Source organism: Taudactylus pleione, unplaced genomic scaffold (assembly GCF_031769625.1).
Source record: "Taudactylus pleione unplaced genomic scaffold, aTauple2 ptg000567l, whole genome shotgun sequence".
Taxonomy (NCBI): domain Eukaryota; kingdom Metazoa; phylum Chordata; class Amphibia; order Anura; family Myobatrachidae; genus Taudactylus; species Taudactylus pleione.
Genome location: NW_028284969.1, coordinates 6102376 through 6130324, shown reverse-complemented (window position 1 = coordinate 6130324; position 27949 = coordinate 6102376). Strand labels below are relative to the sequence as shown.

General features: G+C 44.7%; 1 protein-coding gene across 1 annotated transcript; it reads left to right on the top strand.

Annotated features, from left to right (window-relative positions):
- Nucleotides 1-491: 491 nt before the first annotated feature.
- Nucleotides 492-27711, top strand: FAH (fumarylacetoacetate hydrolase). The gene is made up of 14 exons (XM_088453053.1): nucleotides 492-744; nucleotides 2831-2941; nucleotides 7506-7630; nucleotides 10578-10627; nucleotides 12348-12438; nucleotides 14159-14256; nucleotides 14339-14391; nucleotides 16006-16105; nucleotides 20305-20435; nucleotides 20713-20788; nucleotides 21855-21901; nucleotides 22561-22662; nucleotides 25531-25648; nucleotides 27180-27711. The coding sequence occupies exons 1-14, from the start codon at nucleotides 664-666 to the stop codon at nucleotides 27248-27250; spliced, it is 1254 nt and encodes a 417-aa protein (XP_088309179.1). The 5' UTR covers nucleotides 492-663; the 3' UTR covers nucleotides 27251-27711.
- Nucleotides 27712-27949: the final 238 nt, after the last annotated feature.

The window sequence follows — 27949 nt, the reverse complement described above, 5'->3', positions numbered from 1 at the left end:
ACGTGTGCGTGATCACTAATCAATCGCCACGTGTGTGCATTGAGGCTCTGGCGCATGCTCGATGGCAAACAATCACTCCACTTGCGTGAAACATCGACTTTGCGGCTGGACATGAATCAGACCCTAAATCCCCTCACAACATTTAGGCTTCATTACATAAAATAGTGCTGGAATGCAGCATTGATATCATAGAGGAGTACAGGGATTAATGTGAGAAATATTACAGTACACTGGGGAAAGCTAGTAGAAATACTATGGGTGTGGGTTTGTTGTTTTAATCAACTTAACCTGGATTAGATGCATTGATAAAGCACAGATCCAATTAAACCTTGTGCACCTGCAGCTTGGTAAGCTTAGGTTTGGTGATTGCCTTATAATATGTGTCAAACAGCTGAAGGTAAATTAGAAAAAAAAAGACAGGGCAGGCTAGAGAGGAGAGCAAATTTGGGAAATTGTTTGTGAACTTTGCACCCAGGAGCAGGCTGAGTCATGCTGACCCTGGTTTTGATTAGTGAGGTTTGGGAGGGTGGAGAAGCTCAGCTGCGCAGGATTGGCTGGGGAAGAGGAAGCACAGCGTGGAATATTCTCCCTCCTCCGGACACATCTGGATTTATCTGAGTATCAGACACAAGTTGGTGGCACTTTCCTGCCTCACTGCTGACAATGTCTTTCATCCCCGTAGATTCAGATTCTGATTTTCCCATCCAGAATTTGCCGTATGGGATATTTTCTACTGCAGATGAGGTTGATATTTATCATTTTATCTCCTGACTTTATTAGCAATGCTTGTTTCAGTGCAATTAACTGTATACTGGTATATTGTATCTGTTTTTTTCCATTTGAGTTTTTTTGCTCATGGAATTCATTTGAGGTTGATAAAACATTAAGTGATTGGGAATTGCATTATTATTATTATTATTATTATTATTATTATTATTATTATTATTATATCCATGTATTTATAACTGTAATTTTTGTATTTATCTGTCTTCAACTTTTTGTATTTGGTAAGTGCAGTAATGGGATAAAATATAAAAGCATAGTACATATATGTCTCTCCAAGGTTAGTACATAGATCCCATATTACATCTCCCCCCTATAACTGATCAAGTAACTGAAATTGTTATACAAATGCTTGCTGACTGTCTGCCATTTTTAAAATAGTTTTCTTTTCTTTTCTTGAACTGTCATTTTAAAACAAGAAACAGAAAATGGCTGCAGCTGTCTTCTGAGATACTATTAGTCCCAGCTGTCAATGACGATCAGTGTTCCAGGAAGTGACTATTTCTTCCTGGCACCCTGATAGATTTATGAATGGTTAGGACTAGACTATACAGCGCAGATGGACCTGTGACGTCACACCCACGTTACCCCGGCCTGAAAGGGGGAGGGGATGCTAACGGGGGACCAAAAGTGTCCCCTCGCGGGCTCGCTGCGCTTCGGGCACGGTGGCTCGCTGCTCTCAGCACAAATATTTATTCCCCCTCCCTGCCCTAGTGGATGGTAACGCAGGAGCGGTCCAGCCTCCTGCAGCGGTCACGTGGTGGATACGTCACAGACGTCCTTTCTCCAACTAGGAAATAGCAGCAACCATTTAAGGAATGCCCATGCTGCTTCTGCATGTGAAAAGTTAATTCTGTGATATCCCCCAAAAGAGGGCAGCCACGTGGCAGTGCAAGTAAGATCTCAATCCTGTATCATTCTTCTGCCTTTATGTCTTGGGTGCAAATTAACCTTCACTCTTGTCAGTGCAATATTTACCATGGTATCATGTAATAACAAGGATGCATAGATCAATGTCAGAGAAAAAAAAACTACTTAAAGCATATCTTCTTGTGTTCTCCATGTTTACTTTGCTGTGGGGTCAGCATTTCAAAGTTTAAATATGTTTCTAATTTACATTGATTTTCTTTCAGATCAGATGTTTTTTTTTTTTTTTTTTAGCACTAGAGGGCGCTCTAATACCATTATTTAAATGGAATATAAAAAACAATCCCTGAGTGTATGTATAGACTTTTTAGCTACCTCTAAATCTGCCCAATTGGTTGGGAGATTCATGAAAACATAGGAGAGGAAAACTGTAGTAAAACTTGGTGTTATTTAAGAATTCCCTTACTAATATTCTAGAATTTATCGCTGCAGTATTAAAATGACTGTTTGAATTTGTATATGGAACCTACAGTTTTTAGAAGTGGAGACGTTGCCCATAGCAACCAATCAGATTCTAGCTATTATCTTCTATAAGGTGCTAGATAAATGTTAAGTAGAATCTGATTGGTTGCTATTGGCAACATCTCCACTTCTAAAAACCCTCACTTTAGTAAATATACCCCCTAGCAACTATATGTCTCCCCAAGTAATGTTCATATGACTATGGGAGATATCATATTGATGTGATCAATAATAAAGGGCCCGGCCATCGGGTACACACTGGAGTGACGGGCATCCGAAATTGGAACGAATGCCAGTGAACAGTGATTGTGCGACTTTAATGGATGACTTTAATGAACGACGGAATGATCACCACTATGTCATTCATTAACAATGCACTGGCAGCTAGCGATATCTCTAGGTTTGACGTGCAGCACATGAAACCTGGCGACTGTCACTAGCGACCGCAGGAGCGCGCAATCATGCACACACACTGAGCAATGTTTTTACGAAACAGCCGACATCGCTCCAGTGTGTACCTGGCTTTATTGTGCAGTAGTTTTTCATACTGTCATGTTAGAAGTCTGATCAATGATGTTATCGCAATGTACAGGTCAACATGGAGGCAAAAAAAAGACCCCCCCCCCCCCATTAACATTGATCTTTTCCTTCTCTGCAGCCAAGACATCGGATAGGAGTAGCCATTGGCAACCAAATCCTGGATCTGAGTGTCATCGGGCATTTGTTCAATGGCCCTTTCTTGTCGGGAAAGCAAGATGTATTTAATGAGGTGCAGTATTATTCTAATAATAACATCTTCCAGTTTGTGTCATCATGATGTGTCTGGTGTTGGAAAGTGCTATAGCAGCATCACATGTTACATGGTTCATTTAATTAGTGAGCAGCTCCAGGGCAATTTTTTTCTTATCTGACAAATTGAAAGTCTCATCTAAAGGGGCTCATATATCTGCCGACTTATTGTGCGATCATCGGGTATGGCAATCCACCGGTTGGAAATGCCGACCGGCGGCAATCGAAGTCCTTCAATCTGTCGGAGGATTGTTGAAATTATAGATGTTAAATTTCACCGATTTGCGAATCACTATCATATATTGATTGTGATCAGCAAATCAGTGAAATCCAACATGTTGGATTTCACCGATCCTCAAACCCAGCATCTCTGGATCTCAGGATTGCGACAATCAGTCTCTGGTGTATGGGGGCCTTAAGGCTGCACCTTGTTAGAGCTGGCCTAAACCAGCTTGTTGATTAGCTTCCCATTCCTAAGCCTGCTACTGCTCCCCAGTCCCCATTCTCACTGATTGCAGGAAGGAGTGTACAATCACCTGTGCTCCCTTGTGCAGACATTAAGGTGGCCATACATCAGACCCCGGATTTTGCGATGCGATGGGAAGTGCCGGCTTTTCAGGGTGGAAACGCCGACCTCCCACCATCGATGTTCTGCGATCCGTCGCCGGATTGCAGACATTCTCCATTTTAAATGTCGGCGATTTGACGATCGCGATCATTTTTTGATCGCGATCGTCAAATCGCGAAAATCCAACATGTTGGATTTCTGCGATGCCGGGTTGCCACATCGCGGGATCGCGGCAATCCATCGCTGATGGATGGGCCCCATTCGAGGTACGGGAGAACCGAGGATACTTCCACTTCTGCTGCCAGCCATCACTCTTCTAATCCATTGACTGCAGGAGGATGTTTAGGTGCTCCAAACTGAAATCAACAGGTGAGAAACGATTGGGAAAGTACTGCAGGGTTGCATAAAATTGTATTTTTTAAAAAATCAAAAACGGATTTATTTGAATTAAATAGGATTTTTTATTTACATTTTTTTTCTAAATAAACGTTTAAAAATGTAAAAGTAAATAAAAAATCCTATTTAAATAAAAAAAATCTGATTTAAAGCTAATAAATCCGTTTTGATTTTTTTTTGTAAAAATCCAATTTTTATGCATCATTGAAAGTAGGCAGGAAGGTGTCCAGTGGACATGGAATTATGGGTGGTTTAGTGTCAATGAAAAACCCCTATTAGCACATCATTTGCTCTAACCCAAAACAACCAACCGGGTTCTTGCTTTGATTTATCTACTACAATTTAAACTAATGAAACCAATGATCTCATTTTTGTGGGTTGCTACACAGTTGTGCTCTTAATTGTCTTGTAGAATGAGGCTACTAGTAAACTTCACAGATGAATATGTAATAGTTCCCATAGCTTGTCAGATCTTGAGATATTTGACATGCTTTAGTGCAGGCTATTGTTCTCTGCTATAATCTGCTTCAGACAATAAATAACGGAAGGCCTGATCCAGAGGTGGATGCTAATCCCTGAGCGACTACGTCTTATTACACAGTGCAACTGCGAATTTATGCTAATGCCGCAGCTGATGGAATTCATTCAGAGACTCCCATTGTCTGCGTCTCTAAGCCGCCGCTTTGTGTAAAAATTGGCACCATCAGTGGCAGGTCCATCTCACCATCAGTGGCAGGTCCATCTCACCATCAGTGGCAGGTCCATCTCACCATCAGTGGCAGGTCCATCTCACCATCAGTGGCAGATCCATCTCACCATCATTGGCACTACCATTGCACCATTAGACATTAGAGCAGCCCTATGGTTGCTTTGAATGCCTGTCTGAACATGCCGCCGAAATCACTGCAACTGTGAAAAAAATTGCAGTCGCTGACCATGACACGCCTACGGCTGAATAGCCATCAATTCAAATACCTGGCTAAGAGCTCCCGCTAGTGACAACACTAGCATCATTTATACAGGCATGCAATTTATCATTCACAAAAACACTTTGTTCTTTCATATGATGCTCAGGGAGACGAGGGGGGAGCGGATACTAATTGCCCGGGCTTGCTGGAGGGGCCTGGATCTGTTGCTGCCTCCCCCTCCCTCTTATCTCAGAGCAACCCAGCACATGCTGCCCTGTGCTGGGCTGCAGTGGGAGACTGCTCGCTGCTGCTGAACAGACCCCCCCTGGCTTTGGGCTGGACTGAGGGGCTCGCAGCCACCCCTCCACAGCGTGCAGTGTCGCTGAAAAGTTTTTATCCTAAGGGACATGGCCAGTGCCTCCTGCGATTAGGCCACGCCCCTTCCCCGTCCCGGCTCTTTATGCCCCTGATGATGCTATGAAATATATAAAATGTTTTAGCTTTTAGGCTAATTTCGCATGATATTCCACTGTTCCTTTTTTAAGGATGGTATTTTTTTCTACTAGAAAATTAATAAACACACACACACACACACACACACACCCCCCCCATCCTTGTGATAACTCTAAAGTGTCATAGTAGCAAAGCGCCTTCTATCGTACAATATACCAGTGATAGTGCTCAAGTGCAAAAGGGGTGAATAGATACATAAACAAAGCCCCTTCTCTTTTCAAGAGACATTATTAGGACATTTATTTTGAGTATTTCTGTTTCCGTCTGTCTAGATTTACCCAATTTATTTTAGCTCTCGCAATAAAAGCTACGTTTTAAATTTTCTATATTAACACAAGCGTGCCCCACAAAGAGTCTTCTGTCTTTTTCTCAAACGTATATTATATGCATAAGTGTAGAAGATACAATACTAGTATAGGGGTATATTTACTAAAGTGTGGGTTTTCAGAAGTGGAGTTGTAGCTCATAGCAACCAAACAGATTCTACTTAACATTATTTTTAGCACCTTCTAGAGATTGGTCGCTATGGGCAACATCTCCTCTTCTAAAAACCCGCACTTTAGTAAATATACTGCATATGGGTCTGGTTTTGAACTGCGAACAAAGCACAAAAAAGCAAGTAACTATGCACCTTAGTAAAACCATGCTGCACTGCAGGTGGGACAGATGTAACATGTGCAGAGACATTTAGATTTTAGTGGGTTGTGTCCAAACTCGATTCTAAATTGCAGTGTAAAAATATAGCTGTCCAGTATTGGTGGGCTACATGCAAAGCAGCCAATATTTACCCTTTATGCAAAAAAATAAATACATGTACTTGCATTGCAGCATGGTTTGGTCAGATGCAAAGTTATGGTTGCGCAGCGGACTGATGCTGCAACTGATGTTCATTTGATGCTACGTCTTTGAGCAGCCATTGGTGGACGTCTCTGTACAAAAGACGGCAGGTGCGACATTTGCTTATCTGTTCAGATCCGCTGCGTACGGGAAGATGCAGCAGCGACACAATCAGCGCATGCTTGCCTACTTTTGAGAAAGCATTTCAGTGAGATTTGTAAAGCAGCACCTGTGAGCACGGCGGTAAAGTGGGCGTGTACTGCTACATCTGAGGGGCGTGTCATAACACTGACTTACATGCATATGTAAATGAGCCCCAAATCTGTCAGTAAGATCTACTTGTTGATGAAAACACACTGATACTTTTCAGAAAATGCATGCAGCCATAGGGATCATTGTGCCTTATACCTAATGCAGGGAAACGATAATAATGATCCCATTTGAATGAATATATCTGCATACATAATGGGGGTATGGTGCAATCAGGGAGATTGGTAGACTCTTCAGGGAGTCAGCGATATTGCTAATATTTCAGGGAGTCTCTCTAACAATCAGGGAGAGTTGGCAAGTATGGATTAGTGTCCAGCTCTGAATCAGGCTCTCAGGGCCTGATTCAGACCCGGACGCTATTTGCGGACGCTCGTTCTTAAAAAGGAGCCGGATATTTAAATTGAGCGCTCGCTCTTTGCGGTGTGTTGATGCCTCTATGTCTGAGCGAACATCCGAAAAACGTGCTTGCTATTTTGTAAAGACGCCCCTTTGCCGTTCGCATCACATGTCATCTCCGTTATTTATTAGATTAATCGGGAACATCGAAAAGCATCTTAACTGCTCGCAGTGCTTGTGGTAGAATTTACTTCCCGCTATCACTGTTCAGGCTAAAAGACAACCAAGGGACGTGGTCGATGACGCTCCTTTACTAATTATGCACTCCCATTAAACGCCGTTTTGACAGTTAGGCACGTCTGTGTTCAGATCTCCACTCCCCCGTTTTCAAGCACCTTCCCCTGTTACCACCCACAAACGGTACATTCTGTCAATAAAATTAGCAGCCCCTCGTTGTTTTACGTGCACACAATTTCCGACCGCAATGACTGGTTTGTGCATGCCCATTGCGAACCATACGCTTGCGCAGTTGAGCAAACGAGCGGCCGCTTACGAGCGGCTCTGAATCAGGCCCTCAGTTCCATCTATTTGGCAATTACATTCATTCATTATTTTCCTAAAAAGACATGATGATGGATATATTCAAAATGGATGTTACAGGAGATCCAGTATATTATATATGTATTAAATGCATGTTGTTTCTGTTTTTTTTCTAGCCAACCCTCAATAATTTTATGGGCCTTGGGCACAATGCATGGAGAGAGGGCCGCCAAGTTCTGCAAAAGCTGTTGTCGTCATCATCAGAGCCCACACTCCGGGACAACAAGGAGCTCTGTGACAGGTGCGGAGAACCCCGAACTGTTTACACTGTGTGAGCTTGTTCTCTGCATCTGTTTGCGGAATCTCCGATCAATCACACATAATCTCTATTTACAGTACTCAGTGTTTGGGGTCACTCACCTCAATTACATCTCTGACAGCTCTCCCTTAATATCTTACAGCCACAATACCACAGACCTGATTATTCTGCAAGTGGGCATGTTGTCCATCTGTTGTTGCCGCATTGTAAACTGCAGTGGGTCTAACTAGTATGATCATGGTGACCGCTTCAAATGTCACTAAATGGATTTGCAGGAACACTTATTATTATTTTCAATTGTAAGCTAGTAGGTTATTGCATGTCCAAATATGGCTACAGCGTGACAATGTGTGCAGAGTGCCGTTTTTGGGGGTGGGCGAGCGGTGCAATCGCACGGAGCGCTTCAACCCCAGTCTCCCCTCAGGAGAGTCTCCTGAAGCTTTCAGGCTGGCTGACAAAAGGGGGAAGCCAGTGATGCCGGTAGCCGGGATTCCTCCGGGCAACGCTGTTCGGGAATCCCTTGGTGGACGCAGTGATATCGCTATCAATACATCCCGGCCCTCTCTGCTCAGTGAGTGTTGCTCCTGATGAGTGTCTGCTGCTCTAGGATGCGGTGCCGGCATGCCTGAAGGCGGGTGCACACTAGATGATTTCACGGACCATATGTCGAGTTGAACAGACTTATCGTCTGAATCGCCTAGTGTGTATGCCCTATGCGCGCTCCCGCCCTGCGACATTGGGGTTGATCCAACGGCCATGCATGCGACCCAGCTGCCGACCAAGGAACGTGAATGGGGCAGGTGAGCAATGTATCGGGCGGTCGCACACCGGATCGTGCAGCGTGTACGGACTGCCCGATATATCGTACCGTCGCATCTGCCCTCAATAGGTACACACATCGTCTAGTGTGTGCCCAGCTTGAGGCTCAGACAACCTCTGGCACATCCCAGGCTCTGGAACTGGGAACTCAACTTCAATTAGGTGTTGTTACACAGTAGTGAGTCTGCCTTACAGGTAACCTGCTTGTAAAGTTAGCAAACTATTAATCTCCAAGACAATACACTTAAGTGATAAGTACTCCATTATGTAAATATTTTTACTAGTTAAATTTCTAAATTGCATTTATATATTTATTACAACATTTTGTGGTAAGAAGGTGTGTGTATATGATTTAAATAGTCTCACTTGGTATGTAAAGGTGAGTACACACTGCAAAGATATATCTTCAGATCGAGTGATCTGCAGATATATCTGTAGATGATGGTCGCTCATATACACTGAACAATCATCTTCCAGGCAGCCGCGTGTCCCGCTGGCCGTGGGGTGGTTCCGTCCCTCTCCCCGCGGCTGCCGCTGCATGGACAGATATGTCGTTCACAGACATATAGCGGGTACACACTGGCCGAAGGGCACCAGATATATTGGCCGATCAATTGATCGGCCAATATATCTGACAGTGTGTACCCAGCTTAAAACTCGAGCTATGTGTTATGTGGCTGGAAAGTACAGAAAGACTGTGTGGTCTCTGTAATGTTGCTGGAAGTTTTCAGTGTGACTTTTGGACCATACTCACCGACCTTTAATTATCTGCTTCCCGAGAGATGCCCGGAGAGCAGACACAGCAGGCCATTTTGGGGGCGGGGCCGGGTTCCTATGGCATTAGGCTAAATGATGTGTTTTAGCATCGTTTAGCTCTGCCCCTTCCATACGGAGCTGCGATTCACTGCATTTTTGCAGCGATTCTCGGCAATTAACTCTCCCTATTCTGCCCACTTCACTAGGAAGTGGGTGGGATGAGGGATGTGGGAGATCCAAATACTCTTCTGGTCGTGTAGGGGGCTCCCCCAAAATTCGGTAGCCTCCTGCAATTTTCGGGAGGGTAGGTAAGTATGTGTTGGACACAATGGGCCTGATTCAGACGTGGCTGCGTCTTTTTGCTGAGCAGCAGTGATGATATGCAAATGCTACTTTCAGCCGTCCCCTTGTGCACTAGTGTGTGCCAGAATGTGCAAGCCCTGAAACGGCCACTCTCTGTTCCCATGCACACTGCAACACAGCCGGTCGTTCTGTACATTCCACCATCACGTGCACCATCTACACATGCACTGGCCCAGGCCTGGCCAACCTGTGGCTCTCCAGCTGTTGTGAAACTACAAGTCCCAGCATGGCCTGCCACAGTTTTAACATTTCCTAATAGCAAAACCGTGGCAGGGCATGGTGGGACTTGTAGTTTCACGACAGCTGGAGAGCCTCAGGTTGGCCAGGCCTCCACTAGCCCTATCGCAGGTGCAGTGTCTCCATCTGAACATGTCCTCTGTGTGTGAGAGGAAGGCAAATTTTGACTCTTAACCTTGGGAGCCATATTGTGTAGAAACTGGTCTGTGTGTGCACCTGGTAATGTCCTCTGGCTTTGGCAGTGCATATCTTGCTTTTGCAAATGAAGACATAAGAAATAATATTGTTTACATATTGCTTTATATTGATGTAGCTGCATACAGTTTACACAGTGTACCTTGCGCGTGCTCTGAAATAAAACACACGCGTATGCACGGCATTGGACACTTATGGCTCCTTGGGACTAGAGAAGAGGGACCAAAGGCATGGGGTGGTCTAACATAGGCCGAGTATAGTACATGTTGTGTTTACGCAGACATGCAGAAACGAGTATATACGCCAGGTAAGAGGCGGGTCTACTGCACCTGGTACAGCGCTAGTGGTGCAAATACACAGTGATGATGATGATGAGTTGTCGTAAAACCAGGCACACATGCTGCTGATGCACAGACATAGACTATAGGAGCATAGGGCACTGCATATGGACGGAAATATGTTTTTTTAAGTCATTTATGCCCAATTTGACAACAGCTCTGCATCAGTCTCCTTGTGTTACATAAGCATTATATAATTAATCTGTCTAATCTTTCTTCAGAGCATTTGTGCCACAATCTAAGGCAAAGCTTCATCTGCCAGCAAATATAGGTATGTACTAATCACTGGAATCACAGTGGTGTATTATAACCATGGGCACACACAGGAGCCATAGCACCCCCATTCTAAATCAGACTTAAGCTTGGTACACACCCGGCCGCCCAATTATCTATCTATATACACTTACCAAACATCCGCCCGATAGGTCTGCCAGCAGAACCATTTGAATATGCCCGCCCACTTGTGTCATCTCATTAAATGGATCCTGTGGGTGTCCTATCGGTCAGTCAACGGGTCGGCCGTACAGACAGCCAGATGAAACAATATATATCTGCTAGATATATAGGCATGGGCTGTACATACATATCGGGTGTACACACCCGCCGATGCACCATCTATATATTGTTCGTCTCTCGATCGAACAATATATCATTCAGATGTGTACCCAGCATTACCAATTAAAATGTGATGAGAAACTCTTGGTTATTCTTACTTATACAAGTGACGCTCCAGAAACTCTGCTCAAAATTCTATCTCCTAATCTACTGAGTATGGAGATACCAAATATATTGTAGTGGGGAGTTATTACTGGGAACAGCCCTAATTCCACATGAATTGATCAGCACACATTTTCATAATATTTTGTATGCAAATTTTATATTAATTTATAATATTCACTCTTATTATATGATTTAGTCTGTTGTTATTTCATATACTTGATCTGATCCTACTGGGTGGATCATTAACAAGCATATGCATCTGATTTAAACTATTCTTCACACAATTTAATCTACCATGTTTTAAGTGAAATATTTGCATGCACATACACACTTCTCTCTAACGTGTATAATATATATTGCACAGACGGAACGAGCCATATTGTGTAGTAGTATTATATATTAAAAGAAGTTCCCAGTAATATCTATGCTTAAAATAATTAGATTCAATCAGTTTATCTGATTTAATGTTGAGACTGTAGATGTGAAGGTGAATAAAACCTCCACAACCCTGTACGGCGGCATATTAACTACATCCCAATTAGACAGCTAACCAGTGAGTACAGTATAATGTCTATACGAGGTTAATTATCCCACATGCTCCAGGGGCAGCTGAACTGAAAGTTGATCAGTATGATAACTGTCCCTAGGTGCTCATCCCTGTCTCTACAGCAGATAAAATCTGAAAACAAATTTCATTGTGACTTGTTATCTCAGCAATAGCATGACCAGGAACCAGACCAAGTTGTTCTCGGGTGTTGTTCCATGGCTTTAAAGTAACTGTCAGAAACAGTAGATCTGAATGGCTGCAGCTAAGGGACAGCAAGCCCTTATTTAGGCAAGAGATTAGAGCCTAGTCACCCCACACAGGACACCACTGTACGTGCGGCAGTTCCACGCATGCCTCGGACAGCTGCACTGGGGCTTCTGGAGGATGGATTCTCATTGCAGGGACTACAGTGAGGTCTGACGTTAGAATAGAACACCCCTGGCTCTGGAAATTGTACTACCAAATATAAATTAAGTACACTTTAGAGAAATCTATTTCCCATGTATAAACAGCTTGCAGTTTTATTTAATAGATTAATGGATGTTAAATGAAAAACTTTTTCATGTATTGTAATAGAATATAGAAAAATTGTTGGACAAATGTTTGTTCTATAGATTTTTATTTTTACCTCCCTATCGCATGGACACAGAAACCGCCAACCTTTCAACTCAGCCATCCCATCTGAATGTCCAATGTTATAACAGCTTTGGTGTTTGCCTTGCAGGGGATTACACTGACTTCTATTCCTCTAAGGATCATGCTACGAATGTGGGGATTATGTTCAGAGGGAAAGAAAACGCTCTGATGCCAAACTGGTGAGTTCAAGTTAACCTTGTGCGTATTCTATGCTCTGAGACGTGCTTGTAGGCGATCCGTCTGTGTTCAGCCACATGGTCCCTTGTATTGGCATGCAGGATTGGGAGCGTCATGTCATCTGGTTCAAAGCCACTAAATTGAAGAAGTTGCACTGACTGGAAAATAATTTCTAGTGGAAATCAAACCATTATAGAAGCTCTGTATTGTGTTTTTGAACATGACATTACCCCAATGTGGCAGCATACATTGTGAGAGCAATGTTAAAAGGAAATAAAACACAATATTCTTTTTTTAGTTATGTGTCCCATTTTATATTGAGATGCTCACAGCTGAAAGAAGCCTATATTAAAGTTGTATCTAAAGAGTCTAATTGTGTGAAGGAAAATTCAGTGGACACTTATTCAATGAGGGGATGTAGTCATAATGTCCTTGTTTCCAATTTCCAACATTACAATGCTGACATAAAACTTGCCGGTATGTGCAGAATGTCGACATTTACACAATGTTGACATGGGCAATGTCGACATTCTGCACGGTCCAGCAGCAGCAGGTTAGGGTTAGACCATGGGAGGGCAGGGGAGGGTTAGTCACTAGGCGAGAGTTAGGGTCAGACTGCAGGAGGGGAGGGTCAGGGTTAGACTATGGGAGGGGAGGGTTAGTCCCTAGGGGAGGGTTAGGGTCAGACTGCAGGAGAGGAGGGTCAGGGTTAGAATATGGGACGGGAGGGTTAGTCACTAGGGGAGAGTTAGGGTTAGACTGCAGGAGGGGAGGGTCAGGGTTAGACTATGGGAGGGGAGGGTTAGTCACTAGGGGGAGGGTTAGAGGTAGATTATGGGAGGGGAGGGTTAGGGTCAGACTGCAGGAGGGGAGGGATAGGGGTAGACTATGGGAGGGAAGGGTTCGTCACTAGGGGGAGGGTTAGGGTCAGACTGCAGGAGGGGAGGGTCAGGGGTAGACTATGGAAGAGGAGGGTTTGGGTTAGACTAATGGAGGGGAGAATTGGTCACTAGGGGGATGATTAGGGTTAGACTGCAGGAGGGGAGGGTTGGGCACTAAGGGGGGTCAGGGTTAGCTGCAGAATCCGCCAGAAGTCATCATGATGTCACCGATGGACCCGGAAGACACCACTGTAGCCACTTTACCAAGCAAGTCACCAATAAACCCCAAGGCAGAGGCGCCGATGGGGGGGGGGGGGGGGGGGGAACGGGTACAAATTACCCGGGCCCGGGTCTGGTACCGTTGCCCCCCCTCTTTCATCACAGAAGCCCAGCACACGCTGCTGTGTGCTGGGCTGCACTGGGAGACTGCTCACGGCTGCTAGAAGCAGCCACAGCAGTCTCCTATGCATGTGGGGGGAGCGATCAAGCTGATCGTGCCACCCACTGGTTATGCGTCGGGCTGAGGGGGCTCAGAGCACCCCCTCAGCCAGCACTGCAAAACTTTTTTTTTTTTTTTCTTGAATGGTCAAGGCCATGTCTCCTGCGATTAGGCCACGCTCCCTTTACCCAGGCCCGCTGCGCGCTCTCGGCGGGCCTGCCCCAAGGACATGAATGTTGACATGCCAAGCATTTCAACTTCACAAACATGTCAAGAAAATGTCTGCCATCTGATAATGTTGTCTGTACTTTGGTTTTGTTCTGACCCTTTTCCTTATAAACATAAAAGTATATTTAGGTTTTTACCAAGTTCAGACTGTCACTCTTGATGCTGTTTCCATAGGTTGCATCTTCCTGTGGGTTATCATGGACGGGCATCTTCTGTTGTGGTATCTGGAACTCCGATCCGTAGACCAAAGGGGCAAACAAGGCCAAGTGACGGTAAGTTGAGCACTAGTCCAGGTGAGTGTTCTTAACCTGTTTATTTACCCAACTGATATATTTTCTTCTTTTTTTATTGTAGACAAGCCGCCAATTTTTGAGGCCAGCAAACTCCTGGACATTGAGTTGGAAATGGTGAGAAGTATTTGGAAGTTTTTAGGTGACATTGTTTCTCCTCAGTTCAGCTGTTGGGGTGCTGGGGACAAGTAATGTCAGTACTAGGCACCAATACACATGGCCGTAGAAAGCCGGCCCAGAGGCGTGACCACGCTCCCTCAGAAAAATCCTTTTACATTGTGGCTTTGACCGATGGGTAGGGGGGCACCGTGAGCCCCAGGCAAATCTGGGGGGGGCAGGGGCAATCAGTGTGATCGCTCCCCCCCCCATCCCCATGCATAGGAGACCGCTGCTGATGCCCAGCAGCAGTGAGCAGTCTCCCACTGCAGCCCAGCACACAGCATCATGTGCTGGGCTGCTGACAGGGAGGAGGTAGCAGCGTTGGACCCGGGTTCCGCCAGGCCCCTACAGCAAGCCCGGGCCCCTCCAGCAAGCCTGAATAATTTAGTATCCGTTCCTCCTCTCTCGGCGCCCCTGCCAATACATAAGTATGTGTTTTACTGAGCTGAATAATGTGCATTCAAAATAAAATACTGGGCTTTATATTCTTGACAAAATTGTGTGTATCATGCTCTCTATTCGTCAGCAATTGCGATGGTCTCATGCTAATTGTGGATTTAACGCGCCATGATTTGGCAGATCCATTTCTATGGGGGCAATTCATTATTGTTCTGGTGTTAGGAGAGCTACTCTGAAAACATCTGTCCTGCGAAGCCCTAACACTACCACATTCACCACTAATACTAGGGTCAAAAGTTTACGCTGCCAAGTTCCCTCCTGGCAGTATTTCTGTGCCTACACAACCTTAAGTCATGTGTGCATACTGGAAGAGCCAAAGGAGGCAGAGCTGGATGGATCCCTCTTTGCAATCCGGATCTCCTTCATATAAGAGGGTACAGGGCTCAACGTGCTAATGCTATCTGAATATGGTGTCCGTTCCTACAGTCTAATAGCCATCCCCATACTAGTGTATGGGAGCACATGGTACAGTACATTGGGTCTTGTAACTTTAATGAATTGGTCCATAACTTAAATATGTGAAAAACATGCAGAATTATTGTTTCTGCATGTTTGTGAACTTATTGATATTGATGAATAGGCCCCTCAATGTGTCTACCAGCAGTGTGCCTTTCTTGTAGCAGATACAGTGTGCCTGACATCTTGGCAGTCTTGCTCTGTGTGGATTGGTTGATTAATACATAGGGACATGACCTGTGATAATACAGATGTGTCCTCATACACTATTACCGCAGTCGCGCCAAACAGTCCTTCTCGGCAAACCTGGATCTGTGCGGCTAGTGCTGAGTCTTTTTTTTTTTTTTGCATATTTTCCACACGAAAATGTATCTTTAAGTTTATATATAATTAAAACTGTGCAGCTAAAGTCACATTCCAGTGTATCTGGTACAAATTGAGTGTTTCGCTGCATCTGCAGCACGAAAAACACGCACAAAAAAAGTCAATGGCGCGGCTCACTCGCGTCCCGGGATCTTGCACCGCATGGCGTATTGAAGCTAGGTGTATGAGGATACAGCTGTAGCTTTAGTCACTGCTCTCTCAGCTGTTTTCCTTGTCTCAATATTTGCTCCAATCCGTATTATTCAAGATCATTGGAATTGCTGTCTTCCACAGGCTTTCTTTGTGGGCCCTGGAAATGCTTTAGGAAAACCAATTCCCATTCAGAAGGCTGATGAGCACATCTTTGGCATGGTATTAATGAATGACTGGAGTGGTAAGAATCTCCGCAGACTACAGCCTTTGTGCATGGAGCATTTGTGTGTATTGTACAATATCTGCAGGATAATGCTCTCTGCGCCTGATTATCGGCAATCTGCGTGTGCGCAGGACCTGTTCTGTGCATGTGTACCTGTGCAGAATGGGTCCTGCATGACCGCACACAGGCCCCCCGTATGCCACTGCCTGATTGACAGGCAGAGGCATTTACGGAGTGGTGCGTTACACCCCATTTTTTCTGGGAGTGGCAATGCCAGTATTCCTGCCCTCGCATGCCTCCCAGCCTGCATAAGCTGAGGCTTACTCGATGGTCGTGATGGTGGAGATCCCAGGTTGGGACCTCGGTCGCAGCACTAGGATCGCAGATGCAGCAGGAGGTGTCAGACGCCTTCCAATGCATTTGCATTTTAGCAAGGTTCGGATTTGCAAAGCTGCTTGTGTGCGTCTCTGCAATACAGTCCTCTGCTAAATCAGGTCCTCCGTGCCACCATAGACATAGAATGTACTGTGGCTGCAGTCAGCTCCCTGGGGGGCTGCATGTGTAGATTTCACATCACCGTGGCTTTCCACTTCCTATGCTTTAATCAGTGATTGAGATAAGAGGCAGACAGGAGGAACCCATCTCACAAACAGGGAGGGACTGGTTGTCTTCTTGGACACACGGACACTTGAGATTTTTCTGTTCTGTGCCTCAGGAGGCAGGAGGTGTTTCCTGGAAGAAGGACTTTGGACCTTGCAGGAATTAGAGCAGCTATCTCACTATGGCACTAGTGTTAGAGAACATCTTGTTGTGCCGTAGCATATATTCTTTTGATGTCTCTGACTTTCTAACCTGTTAACACTCTCAAGGGCCTCATTTATTAACGGGTTTTATCTTCATGAGTGATAAAACGCATTGCGTATGATAATGATGCTCCAGCCAATCAGCTCCCATCTGTTATCTGTTTGAAAAATTACAGTTGGGAGCTGATTGGCTGGAGCACCATTTATCATGCACAGCGAGTTTTATCACATAATTGTATTAAAAGTAAGAGTTAAAAAATATCTTCCCCTTCCATTTGGGCATAGAAAATGTGTAATATACATATACAGTACAAGCACATACACATTTACTGTACATACAAAGTATATTATGATCTACATACATACGTAGACCCATTCTCTAAATATCAGTATTTGGTTTCTCTATAACCTTTACAAGTTGCAGAATAAAATGCTGGGCATATTACATGTATTGGATACTTGTTGTGAATTTAGTTATGGAAAGAAAGAAACAGTGATATTATTATTATTATTATTATTATACATTTATCTAAATTTGACAATTTCACTATCTATTGACAGCACCACCATCTCCTCTAGTCTTGACTTCTCCCTCTACTTCAAACTTCACATTCAGCACCTCTTTCAGGCCCTGGTTCAGAGCCGGACGCTCTGACTGAGCGCTTGCTCTGAATCAGGGCCATCCTTCTTGATTTTTAGAGAGGCCTCCTGGCCGCTCGTATAGCTGTGGGTGACCACCCTTGACCATCGCGACCATCGGACTTGCGATGAGACCCTTGTGGTAGGGTCTCGTTGCCGCAAGTCCCAGTGGACTTCTTGCTCTTAGAGAGCAAGAAGTCAACCCAATGACATCACTTGTGATGTCAGTGGGGCCGCCCCCAGACTTTAGGCGTTCCCATGGGAACGCCTCTGTCTGGGCAGCCATGCCCCCGGCCCACCCACCAAAGGGGGCGTGCTGTCACTCAACATCGACAGCACGCCCCCTTTGTAGCGAGACCCGGAGCGACAGCTTGCCCGTCGCTATCCGGGTTTCGTGCACGATGGAGCCGCCTCCGTCATGCGCACTGGGCCAACATCGACCCGCTTGCAAGCGGGTCTAAATCAGGCCCTCAGTCCTGCCATTTCCATCTCAGAAATATCTCCAGGATCAGGCCCTTTCTCACCCTGGAGGCAACTAAAACCCTCCTCCACTCACTGGTCATCTCCCGGCTGGACTACTGCAACCTCCTCTTATCTGGCCTCCCTGACTCCTACTGCTCCACTGCAATCTGTCCTCAATATTGTTGCCTCCCCTCTCCTACAAGCCCTACACTGGCTCTCCTTCCCATTCAGAACCCAATTCAAACTCCTCACTTTTTTTTTTTTTGCAAATTGTTTCTAATGAAGCAATAATTGATGGTCATACAAATTAGTAAAATTTACAATGATTACTTACAAAGCCCTGACCCAATCCTCTCCCAGTTACATCTCGGATCTCATCTCCCTTTACACTTCCGCCCACCAACTTCACTCCACAAATGAATGCAAATGAACGCCGCCTTTCTGCACAACTGATTACTTCCTCCCACTCCCGACTCCAAGACTTTGCCTGTGCTGCTCCTTTCCTCTGGAACTCTCTCCCTCTCCCTATCAGACTTCGCACCTTTCTCCAAAACTTCAAAGGGCTCTCAAGACCCACTACTTTATCATAGCCTTACAGCTCTCAACCTAATGCACTGCTCCGTGCTCACTGTGTCTCCCGTGTCTGTCCTACACCTGTAGACTTTAAGCTGTAATGAGCAGAGCCCTCTTCCCTCACTTATACCATCATCTCCTCCCCACTGCCTACAGCGGCACCTTTCCATTGGGTATTATGGCTGCTAATACAGTAATGTTTATAAACCATGTCCATGTCCTGCAATGTTCTGTACTATGACTTTGTTCTTGTTTTGTTCATACTTTTTTAGTCTATGTACCTCGTATGGCATTGCGGACACCTTATGGCGCCATATAAATAAAGGATGATAATAATAATAAAAATGCGTTAAACGGAACAGACATTCCCAGAAAAAATAAGCTGCCAAAGAAACCCTCCTGTCATACAGTTCAAATAATAGTGCATATTGGGTTTATATGCTTACAAAAAGCTAGTACAACATTTGCTTTGAAGCAATGGGCAGTGGGCCTAATATGTGTGGTGGGGATGTAGTTTAAATCCCGGCTGTCGGGATGCCGGTGCTCACAATGCCGGGGCCGGAATCCCGACACCAGTCAGAATCCCGGAGCCAGTATCCCAACCACTGGCATCCTGACGGTAAGTAGTGGGGTTAGGTGGAGGGTTAAGGTCAGGCACTAGGGGGGAGGGTTAGGTACTGGGGGGGGGGATAGGTTTAGGCTGCGGGGAGGGAGGGTTAGGATACTTACCGACAGGTGTCTGTATCCTAACCCTGTTGGGATGCCGGCGTCAGGATTCTGACCACCGTGATACCATGCACCGACATACCGTAACCAACCCGTGCGGTGAGTTTATGGCATTCCATGTGTGTTTAGTTATTTTACTTCATACAGCCAATAGGTGGTGCTAAGTGCTCAGTATAAGGAGCCTATGTAACCTGCTCTACATAAACACTGTAAGAGATGGTGTCACTAAGCCGTCACATGTTGCTCCTATATTACATTTTGAATAATCTGTCTTCCAATGATGGGGTTAACTTCCTTTTATTCCTCAAAAGCAACTTTAATAAAATGTGTTTGTTAATGTAAATAACCTTATTTCTTTACAGATATAGGGCCTGATTCAGCAAGGATCGCTATTCTGCTTATATGCACATAACGCAGTTGCTAATATCAGTGGTGATATGTAAATGTTTGCATTGCGATCGCAGCCTGATATATGGATGCCCACTTCCCGTTACTCAAATCCGTATACTTGGCCAACATAGCGAAACAATTGGTAACATCTGACCCATACACACAGTTAAGGCAGGTCAGACCTCACTCAGGAATTGCTAACTTCAGCGCACGCTATGAGGCCTCAGGCTGTGTATGGTATCACAGTGGCTAATTTATGCACGTCCATGCAACGCCGTGCCAGCACACTTGCACGCCTGCGTTCGCCCGACCACCCCCTATCACCACCCACAAATGGCACTTCCTGTCCATCACTCTGCCATGGTTCTGCGTAGCCTCTGCGATCGTAGTCCTGATCGCAATAGCTAGTTTGCACACTGCGATGCAAGCGCAGCCCTCAACAATCGGCCGATTGCGTGTGTATAAGCAACTGCATTTCTTGCTGAATCTGGCCCATAGACCTCAACTCTATCTGTAGTTTATTATAATTACATGTGTGTATAGTTTATTTCCTTTTTATCCTTCTCTCTCACATTCTTCTATTATTTGTTTTCCATTGAATATAACCCGTCATTCTCCTCTCAGCTAGAGACATTCAGAAATGGGAATATGTTCCGCTTGGGCCATTCTTGAGTAAAAACTTTGCAACCAGTATATCTCCATGGGTTGTACCAATGGAGGCCCTGATGCCATTTGTGCTGCCAAATCCAGTGCAGGTGAGTAGAGGAGGACGCTCTTTCTCTACGTATGCTGATGTATATCCAGCTATGATCTCAGGTAAAGATCATGCTTTCATCTGAACATTTAATGAGAACTGAGGCTGGAGCGATGATTGGTAAAATCCAATTAGTTTCTGTGGATAAATGAATGTGGTTCCTTGTGCTATATTTATGTTACGTGGTATATGGCATCTTGTTAGACAAATCCACGTACTCTGTCTCTGCCCATTGCTCACCATTCATTGATTGTTGTGTTCACATAATTGTCTTGCAGGATCCTGTGCCAATGCCGTATCTCCGGGATGAGAGTAATTACACATTCAATATTAACTTGTCTGTCTGCCTTCAAGGTAAATTGCATTGACTAATAAATCTGCATTATTGATCACTGTGGGTGTTTGAAAGAAAAATTAGGATGTTTTAATCTGAGTCTCCTGCATCATCTGTCTACCTGCCTTGGTGCTGATTCTGCTGTAGGAACAGGGAAGCACTGTGGTCTCAGGGTGTGTTGTCACCACTTTTCATAATTAAACCTAACTCATTTGCCCCCTCAGGGGACTGCTGATCTATCTATCTATCTATCTATCTATCTATCTATCTATCTATCTATCTATCAGTCCCCTGAGGAAGGAGGAACCGAAACAGCTGTTGGGACGTGTATGGCTGGGTTCAGAGCATGACTCCCCAGTGTTTACATGGATGATATATGCCAGGTATTGGATGTTTTTCCTATCAGTGTTTTATTGAGATGGCTTTTCACCCTGGATTGGGGACAATATTATTAAATGTCGGTTTTTGCTATTTAAATGGTGTGTTGGCTAAAAGTTTCTACCTTGTGAAAAGAAGACATGGATGGAATGCCATACATACATACATAAATACCCACATACCCACCCACCCACCCTCCGGAAAGTATTCACAGCGCTTCACTTTTTCCACATTTTGTTATGTTACAGCCTTATTCCAAATGGAAAAAAATCATTTTTGACTTCATTTCTACAATTCTACACACAATACCCCATAATGACAACGTGTAAAAAGTTTTTGTTGAGATTTTTGCTAATTTAATTGAAAAGAAAAACTAAGAAATCACATGTACATAAGTATTCACAGCCTTTGCCATGAAGCTCAAAATTGAGCTCAGGTGCATCCTGTTTCCACTGATCATCTTTGAGATGTCCCTATAGCTTAATTGGAGTCCACCTATGGTAAATTCAGTTGATTGGACATGATTTTGAAAGGCATACACCTGTCTATATTTGATAGACTTCATTCTAATTGTTCATGCTACAGAATAGCCGCCCCCGCTGCTTGTAGTTGATGGCAGCACTATGCCTGTTTTATTCTCTTTGCTCTGTAAAAATAGATTGTCATTTACAAACCTGAGCAATAATAGTGTGTAATCATCTGTAACAGGAGATGGGATGAAGGAGGCAGTGACTGTATGCAGATCTAACTTCAAGGTAAGTGGTCTATGCAGATCTGGATTTGCCCCCTCACCCCCTGGTGATAGTGTTCTGTGCTGCCTATATATCTCCTTACCTACAGGTAGATAGATTCCATGGGTCCAGTGGCGTATCTATAATGGGTGCAGTGTGTGCGGGGCACACCCTGCACCCATATTTTTTTGTAACTTACCTGTCCGTGGTCCCGCGTCGGGTGTCGGCGCTGCTCAGAACACGGGAAAATGGCCACCGCGGCCATTTTTCAGGTGTTCTACGCATGCGCAGTAGACTCCGGGCACACTCTAGTGCCCAGAGTCTACAGAAAGCCGGAAAATGGCCGCAGCGGCAATGTTTCCTGCGTTCTGCGCATGCGCAGTAGTCTCTGGGCACACTCTAGTGCCCGGAGTCTACTAATGCTCTGGTGGCTGGCCAGCCACGTCAGTCGGCTGCCGACCACTGGTGGGAGAGGAGGGGGCCCCGCACGTGGAGTGCACCCGGGCCCCCTCCACTGTTAAGACGCCCCTGCATGGGTCCAGCCACCAGCAGCATTTTTATGATAATTATTAACATTAATTAATTATGATGTGTAAAGTATGTAGTCGGCCCTGTTACTCTGCTGCCTAGGCTAGAGTCAGTACTATCCTCACACACTGATCACTGGACTCTCTGTTTTGCAGTACATGTATTGGAATATGAAGCAGCAGTTGGCTCACCATACAGTGACTGGCTGTAATGTACGCCCTGGAGACCTCTTGGCATCTGGAACTATAAGTGGGCCGGTAATCATGAATTATCTTATCTATAGCCATTGATTAATAAAGCCATGTAAACTGTAGTATACCTCTCCTTTACTAAGACTATGGCCTAGATTTATCAACGAGTGATATTCTTGTTATCATTGGTTACTAATTTTCAATGGTGCTCCATCCAATCGGCTCCTAACTGTCATTTTTCAAATGCATGACAGTTAGGAGCTGATTGGTTGGAGCACCATTTAAGATTAGTAATGAGTGATAACAAGAATATCACTTGTTGATAAACCTGGGCCTGATAGTGCTGCTTAGGCAATAATTAGATCTATGGACCTGATTCAACTTGGATCGCAATTGCATTTGTGAATCCTGACAGAACACAGCTACTAATATATGCGGATGCAGCCCCAACCTTATTCGGGGGATAGAGACGCCCACTGCTGCCTTCTCTTCTGCAAGCACACACGCAGACCAGCATACACATCAGGAACATCGGCCACCATCGACCACTTGCAGCTAGTCTGACCTGTCTCTAATTCTGCGAGTCTCTGCACACGCAGAGAGCTCTTGTGCCGCGGAGGGGATCACATTGACTAAATTATGGATTAATAAATAGCCAGGGCGCCAGTGAGAGTGCACTGTGTGCTATACTGCTTAGTCAAAAAGCCGCACACTTATCGGGGTCTGCCACACTCCCAACAATCTAAACCTAAAAACAATAGATAGACGGCGCTAATCTAACATAGCAAATACACAATATGCGCTAAAAATTAATCAATATTTATTAATAAGCACATGTGATATGTGAATAATCCCTAAATAGGATCAATCCTAAAAAACATATATCAAACATATATTAGACATGTATTGTACACAAATAAATAAATCTGTTATAAAATATAAATATAGCAACAGGTAGGTAATGATCTCCAATTCCCTGTAATACAGGGTGCCAAAGTTCCTTTGCAGATCAGATAATAAACTGTGCACAGTGTAGACTTCACATCCAGTGGTAGAAAAAATGTTCCCAGTAATTGTGACACTGTGTAACAAACAGGCCACAGACTGATATTTATAGCAACATTGATATCAAAGCACAGCGCTAGACTTCAAAGTGGAGCATATGCTGATGGTCGAGCAGTGCTTGATCTGTAATAGGTGTAAATATAGGCGATCAACAGTACTCACTATCCTCCAATAAACAGGCCACTCCGGTAGTGATGAATAAAGAGCAGCCTCCGTGACCACCACCTGTGTACTAGGCAACGAATGTCCGGCAAGGTCTCCTCCTCCTCTGAACCGCTCCGGCGGTCAGTAGTGTGCGGCGTCCGTAATTGTGGCGGCTTCCTTGAGCGGTGAATGAAGCAGGGACTGACCCCTCCTGGGTACTGATCCCGTGATGCAGATCACCTGTGTTGCTCACTTGTAACTCGGCAAGCCAGTGTGTGAACCGCTGGAGGGGGAAGGAAGGACAGGCAGAAATCTCACACTGCAGTGTACAGTACAGGATGGATGTTTATGATTGACAGCACTATAAGGTTGGGCCATGACTGACCCTCTGAATACATCTGCCTCTTGAGAAAGCCGCCAGGTGTGGAGAAACGCGTTAAGGACACGGTTGTGGTGTGACTCCATACTGTACTGTACGCTGCAGTGTGAGATTTCTGCCTGTCCTTCCTTCCCCCTCCAACAGTTCACACGCTGGCTGATCTAGCTACTAATCGTATCAATTGAACCATGTAAAATATACAACCTGAATGGGTAGCTCAATTGCAGCTAAACAGCGACCCCATGGACCAATGCTGACTGTTGCATAGTAGCTGACTGATATGACTTTCCAGGGGCATTCCTGGGTTAGACAAAGGTGTCCCTAGAATTTTTTCATGACAGAATTATGTATATCCAGACTTCTGCTCAAGGAAAACTCCACACATCCTGCCATACAGATATGTCCACTTGCATCTTTGCCGCTTGTGCCACGTATGGCGCGTGCCCACTAACTGGTATGCTCGCTGCGATCGCACCCGCAACTCACAGGATTTCATGATGTATGTGGAGTACACAGCTGTGGCAAATCGCATGTCGCGATGTGTGCACACGTTTGCAGTGCAAGCGTCAAGGATGGAAGAAGACGAATCTGTATTTACAGAAATGCAGTAATATAAATCATGCTCTCTCTATGGGCAGGACTACATACACAGAAAATGATGTCAGGTTCAGTCGTCTGCCTTATTGCACGTATACAGTATTATTCAAAGTGGAATGTATATGAATGAAAAACTGGATCTACAATAGAAAAATTTTGTAATGCTAAAAAGGTGTCACTGTTGCTATTACTTTCTATGGTAAGCAGTAAGTTATCAATTAAACCTTTTTATAGGAATGGTACAAACCTTGGTAAAGAGAGTTCATCTGACACTAAGGGCCTAAATCAGAGGTGGATGCTGATGTTTGAGGATTTAAGCAATTTATTTTTATACTGCGCATTCATATGAGTTGCACAGTGAGGACTTGGACACCGTGTGATTGACAGAGAGCGTTTGTGGGAAGTTACAGGGGACGGTGAGGCAAATGCAGGTGTGTCGAGATCGTTTTAAGGGTGAGTCCCAGCCTGCGAATCCAAAGCAGAGGTAAAGCTCCAGCAGCTTACTTACGATGGACATTCTGAGCTAGCGTAGGGTTGCTCAGAAAACCGATGGTACGTCTTTGTACGCAAACGGCGGATTTCGGATGACTCCAGTGGGCATCTGAGTACAAAATCCTGTGACTGAGACAACTGCGGACAAAGACGGGATTTGCGTGCGCCTCTGAATGAGGCCCTAAGACCGTCACAATGACAGACACGTGTTTTGCATTTGATTACGGTTCCTGTCTAACCAATGTTTATTTTCACAGAACCCTGAAAGTTTTGGCTCCATGTTGGAACTTTCCTGGAGAGGGTCAAAGCCCATTGACCTTGGAAATGGCCACTCGCGGACATTCTTAAGGGATGGAGACACTGTAGTTCTAAGAGGTACTGCTGTGTACTGTATGAATGTATGAGTTGCACTGGCCTTTCCGGTGGCCTGTAGTCTTTCTTTTCTCTCCCACCAGACTCTGGGCACAGCTTAGTAACAAACCCGTCACTTTAAGTGATGGTTTGTAATATTAAACTCAGTTGGGAGGCCATTCACCACAGCTCACCTCCATAGACTGGTAGCTAACTCCTTCCTATCTACACCTTCAAGAACCATCAATGTTATACATAGGGCCTGATTCAGAGGTACACATAGTTGCAGATGAAACTGCAACTTTTTGCGGTCACGGCAACAGACCCTCCAACATGACCCATTCCATTAGGTACACAATGCTCTGCTCCTGGAGTTCCTTCTTAATTTATGATTGAAGCCACCTGTGGTGAAACACCATTCTCATGAAATAACTAGCTCAACACAGGTAACTGCAATCATACATTAAGTGGGAAGACCAGGAGCAGAGCATTTTGTACCTAATGGAACGGGTCATGTTGGAGGGTAGGCGGCAATGGTAACGCAAATCCTAGTTTCTGTCTTCCTCGCACTGAGACGCCCACTTTCAATGCTCGTGGACGGTGCATCTAAGCCGGTGGTACTGAACACTCCACCATTGGAAGCACCATCAACACTTGCACTAGCCTTTGACTGGTACAGTGTTTCCTTCTGAACTCCATATAAACATGACCCCTGTGGCTGCCGCTCTGCATCTGAAAACGCAGCAGCGTTTGCTGACGCACCAGCGACACTCCCATAACATGCACCTGAGATGGACTTTTTTGCTCACTCTGCAGGCCACCTGCCAGTCACTACCCAGGAATGCCCATGGTTTTGCCTAGCCGTTCCTAATGCCAGCGATCCCATACGCAACAGTGCTTTGTGCGTACACATAGGGTAACGCATGCTCCATGGGGTTTTCAGTGTTTTTCATGCATGCGCAGTAGCAAATAATCGCTCAAATCCGCCCCCATTGGCATTCTGTTTAGATTGCGTCCACCTCTGAACCAGGCCCATAGTCTGTAGGTGGGATATGCTGTCTGTGGATAGATCATAATTACAAAGCAATTGCGCTCAGGTGGCCAGGCTAATTGTAGCCACTGGGCCAAGATAGTACTCTAATCAAATACTCAATGGCAGGACTGTTTTTTGGAAGGTTAAGAAGAACTGAAACTATATACAAAGACAGCTGAATATGAACTCAGAGAGGACTGGCTACTTGGGAGTAGTGCTAGGAAGACCCCCTAAATATCCACAGTACATGTTGTAATTGAGCAGCTGGATATACAATGTCGTACACAGATACAGATAATAGTAATGGTAACACTGTATTGCACAGGGAACAAGCCAACGTATTAGAACAAAGCAAAAGAAATGAAGGAAGATGAGTCTGTCGTGAAGAGATTACAGTCTAATCGTGTCTTGTGGTGTTTTATGTGGTGACTTTGTTGCTTATTAATGATCACATTTATTGTGTTGTGTTTTCCTCTGATAAAGTCCTAGCTCCCCATGACAATGGGTTGTTTCCCACTATAGGTTATTGCCAAGGAGAAGGTTATCGTGTTGGATTTGGAGAATGCTCAGGAACGATTCAGCCAGCTGAATAGAAAGATACATTACGGTTATTGCTGGATTTCAACAGGACAATGTAGTAATAACCCTCACAATCAGACAGAGAGACAGCTGAATGAGGCTGGTAGAATGGCTGAAGGTTTTGCAAATTTGTAATTCTTAAATGTTGGAGTATTATTATCTAGGTCACAGGGAGTGATTCCTGTCATCGGCTGCCAACTGGTGCCTTTAATGAGGGATGGATATAATTTATACAGCTTCTGGGGTAGCTTACTCAGAGAAGGTCATCCAGCCATGGAACCTGTATAATAATAATAATAATATATGCATGTGCCTTATTTACGGGTTCAGTTTGTAACCTTAAGTGTGGGGAGAACAATGGAGGACTTTTAAATATTCCACAGAGGGATCTGCTTGGTCTCCTTCACCAGGAAAACTTAGTGTTGTCTAACAGTTTCCAATAAAATGGTGTCCTGCAAAGTACATTTCTGGCTTATTTCAGAGGTCATTATTTATCGTTCAATCCATTCCCTGCACTCCCCTGTAATTAATATGCTTCACCCTCTTTATACAGTATGGAAAATCCTTGGCATTCAAACTACATTGCCATGATTCTCCGCCTTCCCCGATTAATAATTTAGTTGTTCTCTATTGCTGCAGTATGCCCTAATTCACAATTTTAAAAAGGATAGTTCCAGCTCTACTCAAGGTATTGGCCCAAGGTCAGAGCAGTG

Coding starts and splice junctions, on each gene's coding strand:
- FAH (XM_088453053.1), top strand. CDS start 664: ATGTCTTTCATCCCCGTAGATTCAGATTCTGATTTTCCCATCCAGAAT. Junction 12,439..14,158: donor AACGCTCTGATGCCAAACTG/GTGAGTTCAAGT, acceptor CTGTTTCCATAG/GTTGCATCTTCCTGTGGGTT. Junction 20,436..20,712: donor TGCTGCCAAATCCAGTGCAG/GTGAGTAGAGGA, acceptor ATTGTCTTGCAG/GATCCTGTGCCAATGCCGTA.